The sequence below is a fragment of the Scardinius erythrophthalmus genome (assembly GCF_964197995.2).
Source record: "Scardinius erythrophthalmus genome assembly, chromosome: 18".
NCBI lineage: Eukaryota > Metazoa > Chordata > Actinopteri > Cypriniformes > Leuciscidae > Scardinius > Scardinius erythrophthalmus.
In genome coordinates this window covers 39,614,851-39,627,326 of record NC_138238.1, presented here as the reverse complement: position 1 = coordinate 39,627,326, position 12,476 = coordinate 39,614,851, and the positions used below count along the sequence as shown (strand labels likewise).

General features: G+C 41.2%; 1 protein-coding gene across 1 annotated transcript in view; it reads right to left on the bottom strand.

Moving 5' to 3' along the window:
- LOC308706389 (uncharacterized protein) overlaps nt 1-12,476 on the bottom strand; it is a gene marked incomplete at its 5' end in the record, with an annotated part of 77,693 nt that overhangs the window by 14,634 nt on the left and 50,583 nt on the right. The window contains 6 exons of the mRNA XM_081391982.1: nt 1,314-1,446; nt 2,516-2,712; nt 3,168-3,295; nt 7,294-7,411; nt 8,353-8,598; nt 9,432-9,518. Coding sequence (XP_081248108.1) covers nt 1,314-1,446; nt 2,516-2,712; nt 3,168-3,295; nt 7,294-7,411; nt 8,353-8,598; nt 9,432-9,518 — 909 coding nt within the window. The remainder of the gene's footprint in view (nt 1-1,313; nt 1,447-2,515; nt 2,713-3,167; nt 3,296-7,293; nt 7,412-8,352; nt 8,599-9,431; nt 9,519-12,476) is intronic.

Below are 12,476 nucleotides of genomic sequence, written 5' to 3'. Positions count from 1 at the left end.
AGGCGTTAGAGGATCAAATTGCGGTTTGATAACATAAATATATGCGCTGAAGTGAAGCGTAGCACTGTGTTCATAGATAGATAGAGACAGTAGATAGATAGAGACAGTAGATAGATAGATAGATAGATAGATAGATAGATAGATAGATAGATAGATAGATAGATAGATAGATAGATAGATAGATAGATAGATAGATAGACAGATAGAGTGATAGATAGAGTGATAGATAGATAGATAGATAGATAGATAGATAGATAGATAGATAGATAGATAGATAGATAGATAGATAGATAGATAGATAGATAGATAGATAGATAGATAGATAGACAGAGAGAGAGACGGACGGACGGACGGACGGACGGACGGACGGACGGACGGACGGACGGACGGACGGACGGACGGACGGACAGACAGACAGACAGACAGACAGATAGATAATCAAATGACCCAAAGCCCTATAATTAATCGTACTAATTTGTTTTGTCCAGATATCATTTCAATTTTATGTTTTTTCTTTTGTTTTTTTTTATTTTTTATTTTTGTTATTTTTTTTTTTTATTTACCTAATTTTTTTTTATTTTATTAATGATTTAATTTAATAACATAATGTAAGCACATTCTTCACATTCTTTCAACTTAAATACAAAATATAACAGGCAAACCCGTGTCAGAAAAGCTCAAAGTCTTCGTGACCTCTCGTGAAAACACATAATATCAGATGATTCTTCCTGACTCTGGCCACTAGATGGCCTTACAGCTCTACAAATGAACGCTTCTCCTCTCCTAAAGTCACTTTCTTCAGGTTCTGTCATCAGTATATATTCAGGTATGTATTTAGACATTATAAAACAATTTGTTTGGTGAAATTTTAGAATTTTTTAGGTTCTGCATTGTAAATGTTTTCAAATCTAATAACTTCATATCTGTGTGCAGTCTGCATTATGACTGATAGATTTTTATTTGGGGGGGGGGGGGAGGAGAAAAAAAAACATTGCCCCCACTGTTTGTGTGTGTGTGTGTGTGTGTGTGTGTGTGTGTGTGTGTGTGTGTGTGTGTGTGTGTGTGTGTGTGTGTGCATTTTTTAATATAACTCTGATTGTATTCGTCTGACAGAAGAATGTCATATACACCTAGGATGATTTGAGGGTGAGTAAATCATAAGGTAATTAAAATTTTTGGGTGAACTATCCCTTTAAGAAAGAAATTTGAATTGAGCTTTTCAGCCATTTTGACAGGCCTATACGGCACTGCTCTACTTGCACTGGCTCTGAGAGACGCATGCGTGACAGTATTGATCAGAGACGGGTTCTGACCTTCTCCAGATCCGCACTCAGCTCCTCCAGCTCCTCCTGCAGACGCTGCTTGCTCTTCTCCAGGCTGGAGCTCTTGGTCTGCGTGGCTTCCAGCGCCTCCTCGGCCTCCTGCAGTCGCACACACAGCTTCTTCCTGAAACACACACCGTTACTGAGGAGAACGAGAGGCGTGGGCAGAACGATGGCATGCTGATGTTGCTCCAAAGAAGTGGATCGCATCAAATCTTAAAAATGGGTTTTTAAAAAGTAAAAAAGGATTCTGAAATGGGATTAGATCACGTAATCCAGACTTGGTTTTGATCTGGATCAGTGTGTGTTCAGAGTCGATTCTTTCTTTTGGGAGACAATAACTTTATTTATCGAGCACTTTCGACTTTTCAATTTTACAGAACGTTTACATTCACAAACAGTGGTAACACTTTACAATAAGGTTCATTAGTTAACATGAACTAAGAATGAACAATACTTCATCAGCATTTATTAATCTTAGTTCATATTCATTTCAACATTTACTGATACATTATTAAAATCAAAGGTTGTATTAGTGAACATTAGTTAATGCACTGTGAACTAACATGAACAAACAATGAACAGCTGGATTATTATTAACTAACATTAACAAGATCAATAAATACTGTAATAAATGTATTGCTCATTGTTAGTTCATGTTAGTTAATACATCAACTAATGTAAACTAATGAACCTTATTGTAAAGTGTTACCAAACAGCTTTATTACACACTCCATGAAAGGGAATATTGATAAACAATAATAGGGGCACTTAACCTGTCACAGTAATACAGTAGAATAATCAGGCTGTCTATTAAGCATTTTAGTACAGTGCACAGCCTTAACAATTATTGACTACAGGGGGGACTTAAACAATTAATCGTGAAGCTCTAATAATCTAGTGAGTGAGTGGAGGCGGGGCTCATTTGCATATTCATAGAATCACGTATACTAAATGAGGCAAGGGTGTCGAGTTACATTCAAGATATTTATTCTCATTTTTATTCAAGGAAAAAGATGAGTTTTAAGGGATAAAATGATTGACTACAGGGGGAGTTTAACAATTAATCATACAGCTCTAATACACACATAACACAGCACAATGAGAGATTTACATGCAATCTGAAAATGCGGCTCATTTTTGACCTGGAACCACATTAGGCGTGTCAGTACGTTTACACCATTGATGCATACTTGGTTTCCTCGAGCTCGTCGCAGTGCTGGATGGCATCGGCCTCGAGGCGGCTCCTCCAGTGCGAGATTTCACTGTTGAGTTTCGAGACGAGACGCTGGAGCTCCTGTTTGCTCTCCTGCTCCTCCTCGAGCTGCTCCTTCAACACGGCACACTCCTGGCGAACCGCAGACAGAGCGCCGCTCATCGCCGCTTTAGCCTGAACACACACAACCACGTCACTCACACACCGCCTGGATCCTCGCCAGAGACGGATGAAGGAACACAGCAAGCAATTTTGCGTTTAAAAGACGTCTAATAGCCGTCCAAACACACGTTATATAGTAACATGTTTAGCCAATTTAGTCAGACGTCTAGGCCAAAACAAGGCAAAATTTGGGCTGTCATTGAAAAACGTATAGACGTCTAAACAAGAGCCCAAGAATAGACTAGTCAATGAGTGAAGAAATGAAACCAAACACCTTGTAATCACTGTATACTTTGCTTCCATGATGGAATATCATACATCTCGCAAGATATTTTGGCAATAACGGCATGTAACCAAATTCAAGGTTATTTTGGCTAGAAGTGTGTTACTCATAGCCGGACTATATCAGGTCTATAGTTAATCTAGATGGAGAAATGACGGCTATTGCTGGCTGGGATCGCACACACCTTGAGCTCTTCCTCGAGCTGTTTCTTGAGCTCCTCGTGTTGGGACATCAGCAGGGTTCTGGAGCGGCTCAGGTGGCTGCCCTTGTTCTCCAGCTCCTCCATCTGCCTCGCAAACTCATTGTTTTCAACTGCAAAGGCAAGATTGAACACTTAAAACCACTTTAACAAACACTTAACCAGACCAGCACACGGATTAACCCTTGTGCATCCCTATGGGCATTTTTGTCTTTTTGATCATTTCACCTGTGTTAATGCCAACTGCATACATTGTAGCACAGGTCTATATTTTAATTGGAATTTTACTATTTCACCCCCATTTCCTTAAAAAAAAAAAATCTATTTTGCACTAGTTACATAAAATAGTTCCTCTCAGGACCTTAAAATGAGGATACCAAAAGGAAAGTTTGTTAAAAACCAAAATCTAAAGGATATTAAGATATCTTTAATACTTCTTGAGTTACAGGCATGCAAACATGGGGCAAAAAACACAAGAAGTGCGTTTTCCCATTTCTGAACTGTCACCGTTGGCATATAATGAGAAAGATTAATAGTCAACAAATGTACTAATAGACCCACCAATCTCTGTGTAAAAATAAAATAATGATGCTGCCGTATTTCTAAAATAATTTTTACCCCCCTGTAATTTGTCTCCAAATCTCAGGGGAAAATTGTCATTTTGATCCCTTTTACAAAATAGTAGACAAAATACATGACATTTAATATTTTGGCTTTCTTCTTCTTCATTTATGCATTTCTTTCACCTGACAAAAAATGATCAAAATAAAAAAATTTGAGCTGAGGAGCACTGGTTGAGTTGACTCGGAATGACCCAATAATATATCTCCATTAATAAAAAAAAGAAACTGGCTGGAAACCAATGTATGGTTTGTAGTTCCCTTTCGAGGGAACTCGCGCTGCGTCGATGACGCTTTGGGAACGCCCCTGCGTGACTGCGTCTGAAGCACATGTGTCAACTAGTCCAATGGCGAGAGTGAACGTCACGGGCGGGTGACGTCAGGACCAGGAAAAGATAAAAGCACGTCCGGTCTGACCGGCGTCAGCTTCTGTGCCTCAGCAAGCACTCTGTGTTATTACTGTCTGTTATATTTATTGTTGTCTGACCTGATATTGTGCAGCTCAATATATTTATCATGGCGAACACCAAGCAGTCATTCAAGTTGTGTGCTTCCCCTTACCCTCATTATCTCACAGGTGGGGATAAACACAAACTTTGTGTGATGTGTTTGGGTGCGGAGCATGCTCTGTCAGCCTTCGAGGAGGGTGTTCAGGTGAGCATTCCCTGCGGTTCATTAACCCTCTTAACGTGGGGATCGCAAATGGATCTCACGGCGGGGTTTGAGACGACTTTCTCAGCCTCTACCCGTGGGATCCAGTGCTCTCTCTCCGGCGTCGGTTCCTTCCGCCCCAAAGGAGGCACCGGTGCTTCAGCTGTCTAGTTCTGAGGAACTGGATGTGCTAAGCATCGAAACGGGGGAAGATGAATCACTAGCTCTTTCCCAAGCATACCAGGAGCTGGTGGAGGTACTATCTCGCGCTCTGAATATTGATTGGCCAGCCGAGAAACAAGGCGCTCGTCCCAAAAGTTTATTAGATGAGTGCTTTCTTACACCAAGCACAGTGCCTCCACCAAGGGGACTTCCATTCTTTCCTGACCTCCACAAAGAACTATCGAGGTCATGGAATAAACCTAATCTAAAGTCCTAAAACCTAAGTCCTGTGTATTTAGCCCCCAGGTCCCTGTATATTCAGATATAAGGGGGCTAAAAGAATATGGGTATGTGGCAATATGGGTATGGGTATGAGCTATCTGTCACCAACATCGTCCCCGAAGTCTGATGCTGTCCACAAAGCCATTAAAAACATAATCAACGCTAGTGGGAAAAACATATACGGCGGCAGGTCAGACCGGGGCATGCCTTCATACTATGGCTATATTACATCCATATCAGGCTGACCTGCTGAGGGACCTGGAGACTAGCGAGGGGACGGGGCCTGATGTGGTTCAAGAACTGCGTCGGGCCACTAATTTGTCTCTTCGGGCAACAAAATATACCGCTCGTGCTATTGGGCGGTCTATGGCAGCTAATGTGGCTTAGGAGAGACACCTTTGGTTAAATTTATCTGAGATAAAGGATAAAGATAAATATTTCCAGCTAGACGCCCCACTATCGCCCCCTGGCCTCTTCGGTGATGCTGTTAACACCGTAGTCGAGAGGTTCCAGGAGGCTAAAAAGCAAGCAGAGGCGTTTAAGCACTACCTCCCTCGCTGTCAACAGGCCTCTGGGACTGCTGGGTGTGAGTAGCCCCAGCCGTCGAGCTCCTCGTATCGAGCACAACTGAAGGAGAGTATCGCTTCTCGTTCACCTCATTATACAGTGCTCGCTCAGACCTCGGTGCCCTCAGGAGGCCGTTCTGCCAATTCCGCCACCCTCGGTGCCTCGGGCGCAGCGGTTTCCAGCGAGCTCCTGATTAAGCGTCCCCACGATGCTGCGTCAGGCTCGCGCCCTCCAAGGAGGGTTGAAAGTCAGTCAAATCGGTTGTTTCCTGCCAGTATGCTCCAGGTCACCGAAGTGGCTGCTCATATTACACCAAATACCAGCCTCGAAAGGTCAAGGGGGTCTGTGTTCATGTCCACTATGCAAACTGGAGCACCAGATTCTATCGTGGTTCCTAGGGAAGATGCTCTCCCTGAGAGCAGTTTATATTTGGGAACGTCAAAATGTAGGAGCAGATATACTGTCAAGACAGGGGCTGAGGCCCGGGGAATGGAGCCTCCACCCCGAGGTGGTGGAGCACATTTGGGAGGTTTATGGCCAAGCAGAGGGGGATCTGTTTGCGTCCCAGGACATAAAACGCATTGTCCACTGTGGTTCTCTCTCACACACCCAGCCCCATTGGGACTGGACGCACTGATACAGAGGTGGCGGAGGCTGCGTCTGTATGCATTTCCCTCAATTGCACTGCTCCCAGGAGTTCTGAAGAAAGTCCGCCAATACAGAATGAGTTTACAGCTTGTAGCTCCGTACTGGGCAAGCCGAGTGTGGTTCTCGGACCTAATATCCCGGAATGGAATTTTCACCAGGGATGGTCAAAGCTTTCCTCTATCCTAAGCCAGGATATGTACCGAAAGTTCCAACTAACGTATCGTGGCCTATCGTTCTGCAGGCATTCTGTCCTCCTCCTTTCAAGGATCAAGACCATGAAAAAGAGCACTAGACAACTATGTCCACAGAGCTGCCCTGTGGCGAAAGTCTGATAAACTTTTAGTGTGCTTTGGGTCTCCTAAGAAAGGGCTTCCTGCATCCAAGCAGACTGTTAGCAAGTGGATAGTTGAGGCTCCTTCTCTTGCTTATAAGGTTTCGGACCAGCCTTCACCTTTGACCATTAGAGCCCAGTCAACAAGGAGTTTGGCGGCCTCCAAGGCCCTAATGTCAGGGGTATCCGGCTTGTTCGGCTTGTTTCGGCTAAATTGAAGCTAACGCCGGTCAGACCGGGTGTGCTTTTATCCTTTCCTGGTCGTGACGTTCACTCTTGCCATCGGACTAGTTGACACAAGTGCTTCAGACGCAATCACACAATTCACCTTCTCAAGGAACTCGGGTTACAGTCGTAACCTGAGACGTTTCTTCACATCCATTGTCGATGTTTCCAATACCAAAACAAGTATTTTGTCATCTGTTAGTCAGCTTGATAACGTTGTTGTAAATTTTGCTGATATGCCACCAAGATAATATTGAGTGCGTCACAGAAAACGTGTACGTTTACAAGAAGAACATCTTTAGTTGCGCAGAAATTGACTATTTGAATATAAGAAATGCTTTTACAGACACGTCCCTGTTATATTTGACTGTGGTAGGATTAAGATCTGTCCGTACTGTGATACATTTTATTTTTCAGGATTCTTTGATGAATAGAAAGGTAAAAAGAACAGCATGTTTTTGAAATAGCATCTTTAGTAACATTATAAATGTCTTTACTGTCATTTTTTATCAATTTAACGTGTCCTTGGTGAATAAAAGTATTAATTTCTTTCCAAAAGATTCTTCCTGTCTCCACACTTGTGACTGTGAGTGTCGTTCAGGAACTTCAGTGAGAGGAGCGTCACCTGAGAGTCTGTTCTTCGCTGCAGTGACTTCGCTGACGGTTTTCTGCAGCTCTTCACTCCTGGCGTTGGATTCACACAGAAGCTCCTCTAGTTTCCTCAGCTGTGTGTCAGTCGAGGCCTGATGGGACACATGATCATACAGCACGTCATCAGCTTCATCTGTGCTTAAAGTAGTACAATTTAAAATGAAAATTAGCCCATGATTTACTCTCTCTCAAGTCATCTTAGCTGAATATAACTTTGTTCTTTCAGACGAATACAATCAGAGTTATATTAAAAAAATGTCCTGGCTCTCCCAAGCTTTATAATGGTAGTGAATTGCAACCAACAGTTTGAAGCTCAAAAAAGTGCATCCATCTATATTTATGATGGATAGATGCACTTTTATGATGGATGGATGCACTTTTATGATGGATGGATGCACTTTTATGATGGATAGATGCACTTTAATGATGGATAGATGCACTTTTATGATGGATGGATGCACTTTTATAATGGATAGATGCACTTTTATGATGGATGGATGCACTTTTATGATGGATGGATGCACTTTTATGATGGATGGATGCACTTTTATGATGGATAGATGCACTTTTATGATGGATAGATGCACTTTTATGATGGATGGATGCACTTTTATGATGGATAGATGCACTTTTATGATGGATAGATGCACTTTTATGGACTTCAGAACAGAAAAAGCCATTCACTGCCATTAATAAGCTTGGAAGGGCCAGGACATTTTTTAATATAACTCTGATTGTATTCGTCTGACAGAAGAATGTCATATACACCTAGGATGACTTGGGGGAGAGTAAATCATGAGCTAATTTTCATTTTTGGGTGAACTGTCCCTTTAACCTGCTCATGTCACACAGACCTGGTTGAAAGGCCTGAGACGAGATCTAGCGAGATTCACAGAACAAAATAAGCAAAAAGCATTTAAAATAGTTCTTGCCGAAACAAAACTGCTCAAACGATTCTGAGGTGGTTTGCTGGTCTTAAACATTCCACACTTTTGTGTAAGTTCCTGTAAACATGATGTTGAGAGTCTCTGACCTTGGCTTTCTGCAGTGTGTCGAGAGAAGCCGTCAGGTCGTCGACCTCCAGCCGCAGACTCTGCTTCTCCTTCTCCAGTTTGGCTCTGGTTCTCTGCAGACTCTCACACTGGTCTCCCAGTTCAGCCAGTGCTTCAGAGTGTCTCTTCCTCAGAGCGACGGACATCGACTCCGCCTGAAGCGCAGACTCATCGAGCTCTCGCCTCAACCTCTGCAGCTCCTGCTCTCGCTTCTTATTCATCTCCATCTGCACACACACACACACACACACACACACACACACACACACACACACACACACACACACACACACACACGCACACACACACACGCATTTTAGGGACAAATCGGGTCTATTGGAGATGTCAAATAGATTTCTTAGGTGGGCCGAAAGAACACCACAGACACAGTGTGAGCAACATGGGAAAATCTCACAGTAGAACTGGGAGTCGTGAAAAATATGATACACCGAAGTTTTGCCAGATGAAAAGTTTATCTATGTTTTTACTCTTTTAGTTCCTTTTATAACTGTTTTAATTTTCTTTGCTAATATTTTGTGATTATTTTAATTCCTTTCTGTGTAAAGCACTTTACCATAGTGTATGAAATGTGCTATATAAATAAACTTGCCTTGCATGCACACACACACACACACGCACACACACACACGCACACACACGCACACGAACACACGCACATATGCACACACACACACACACGCACACACACACGAACACACGCACATATGCACACACACACACACACACACACGAACAGACGCACATATGCACACACACACACACGTATGCACACACACGCGCACACATACATTTAAGTCATTCTCTCTGTGTAACTCACAGTAAGTATAACTACTGATGTGTTTGGGACCCAGAAATACTATTTGGGACATTTTTTACACTGCTGTTCCAAACCTTTAAATAGTAGTGTGTATTTGAAGTATGCACTTAAAAAAAAGTGTGCAATTTGATTTTAATTTGTTTTAAATAATCAGTGTATGTAGCCAGCGAGAATCCCTGGAAGAATCCGATATATTGTGAGTAATAAAGGCTGATCTGAGACCTGAGAGGCCGTGGCTCCTCCGGCTTCCTCCAGTCGGTCTGACAACTCCTCCAGATCACGGGTCAGATCCGCTCGCTGCTTCTCCAGCTGAACACACAAACACACACACACCACACATAATTACATGACACAAACACACATCTCACACGATCACATGACCGAAGCTCATCCCAAGTATGTATGTGTGTAGAGTGTGTGTGTGTGTGTGTGTGTGTGTGTGTGTGTATGTATGTGTAGAGAGTGTGTGTGTGTGTGTGTGTGTGTGTGTGTGTGTGTGTGTGTGTGTGTGTGTGTGTGTGTGTGTGAGAGTGAGAGAGAGTGTGTGTGTGTGTGTGTGTGTGTGTGTGTGTGAGAGAGAGAGAGAGAGAGAGAGAGAGAGAGAGAGAGTGTGTGTGTGTGTGTGTGTGTGTGTGTGTGTGTGTGTGAGTGAGTGAGAGAGACAGAGAGAGACAGAGAGAGAGAGAGAGAGAGAGAGAGAGAGAGAGAGAGAGAGAGAGAGAGAGAGAGAGTGAGAGAGAGAGTGAGAGAGAGAGTGAGTGTGTATAGAGCTGGTGACAGATGTGGGGAAGTGATTAGAAACAAGCATAACATTGTCTAGTCTGATGTATTAACACAAACACACACACTTCTAGAGTCTGGTATCATGCTAAAACATAACATTATATTTACAGAGGGTAAACATTAAAAACATTTGATTTTAATGCGCTCCAAGAGCCGAAGGCAAAGTCAGGAACCATCATAACATTTTAACAGAACACACATGAAGGCAAAGTTTGTTTTCACATCTAGAAGAGTTAAACACAGCAATAAAAGTCTGTTGAGCAGATGCTTATTAAAACGAACAAAGACATTTGTTTGTACAACAACACATGAAAGCATTTCTGCAACGCAAAAGTGTGTTTCTTCACTTTCAGTGTAATATAAACACAAAAGATGAGAACGAGAATAAATACAACCACACAAAAGTGAGTGATGCGCTAAAAGTGAACAGGAGAAACTGAGGAATTACAGAAGCGGCTGTTTACTGTACAAGAGTTTACTGTACAAGAGTTTACTGTACAAGAGTTTACTGTACAAGAGTTTACAGTACAAGAGTTTACTGTACAAGAGTTTAGTGTACAACTGTACAAGAGTTCACTGTACAACTGTACAAGAGTTTACTGTACAACTGTACAAGAGTTCACTGTACAACTGTACAAGAGTTTACTGTACAAGAGTTTACTGTACAACTGTACAAGAGTTCACTGTACAACTGTACAAGAGTTTACTGTACAACTGTACAAGAGTTTACTGTACAACTGTACAAGAGTTTACTTTACAAGAGTTTACAACTGTACAAGAGATTGCTGTACAACTGTACAAGAGTTTACTGTACAAGAGTTTACAACTGTACAAGAGTTTACTGTACAATTGTACAAGAGTTTACTTTACAAGATTTTACAACTGTACAAGAGATTGCTGTACAACTGTACAAGAGTTTACTGTACAAGAGTTTACAACTGTACAAGAGTTTACTGTACAATTGTACAAGAGTTTACTGTACAAGAGTTTACAACTGTACAAGAGTTTACTGTACAACTGTACAAGAGTTTACTTTACAAGAGTTTACAACTGTACAAGAGATTGCTGTACAACTGTATAAGAGTTTACTGTACAATTGTACAAGAGTTTACTGTACAACTGCACAAGAGTTTACTGTACAAGAGTTTACAACTGTACAAGAGTTTGCTGTACAACTGTACAAGAGTTTACTGTACAATTGTATAAGAGTTTACTGTACAAGAGTTTACAACTGTACAAGAGTTTGCTGTACAACTGTACAAGAGTTTACTGTACAATTGTACAAGAGTTTACTGTACAACTGCACAAGAGTTTACTGAACAAGAGTTTACTGTAAAATAATTTACTGTACAACAGTACAAGAGTTTACTGCACAATAGTTTACTGTATAAGAGTTGACTGTACAACTGTACAAGAGTTGACTGTACAACTGTACAAGAGTTTACTGTACAACTGCACAAGAGTTTACTGTACAAGAGTTTACTGTACAACTGTACAAGAGTTTACTGTACAACTGTACAAGAGTTTACTGTACAACTGTACAAGAGTTTACTGTACAACTGTACAAGAGTTTACTGTACAATTGTACAAGACTTTACTGTACAACTGCACAAGAGTTTACTGTACAACTGCACAAGAGTTTACTGTACAGGAGTTTACTGTAGAATAATTTACTGTACAAGAGTTTACTGTACAACTGTACAAGAGTTTACTGTACAACTGTACAAGAATTTACTGTACAACTGTACAAGAGTTTACTGTACAACTGTACAAGAGTTTACTGTACAACTGTACAAGAGTTTACTGTACAACTGTACAAGAGTTTACTGTACAACTGCACAAGAGTTTACTGTACAGGAGTTTACTGTAGAATAATTTACTGTACAAGAGTTTACTGTACAACTGTACAAGAGTTTACTGTACAACTGCACAAGAGTTTACTGTACAAGAGTTTACTGTACAACTGTACAAGAGTTTACTGTACAACTGTACAAGAGTTTACTGTACAACTGTACAAGAGTTTACTGTACAACTGTACAAGAGTTTACTGTACAACTGCACAAGAGTTTACTGTACAGGAGTTTACTGTAGAATAATTTACTGTACAATAGTTTACTGTACAACTGTACAAGAGTTTACTGTACAACTGTACAAGAATTTACTGTACAACTGTACAAGAGTTTGCTGTACAACTGCACAAGAGTTTACTGTACAGGAGTTTACTGTAGAATAATTTACTGTACAAGAGTTTACTGTACAACTGTACAAGAGTTTACTGTACAACTGTACAAGAGTTTACTGTACAACTGTACAAGAGTTTACTGTACAACTGTACAAGAGTTTACTGTACAACTGCACAAGAGTTTACTGTACAGGAGTTTACTGTAGAATAATTTACTGTACAAGAGTTTACTGTACAACTGTACAAGAGTTTACTGTACAACTGTACAAGAATTTACTGTACAACTGTACAAGAGTTTGCTG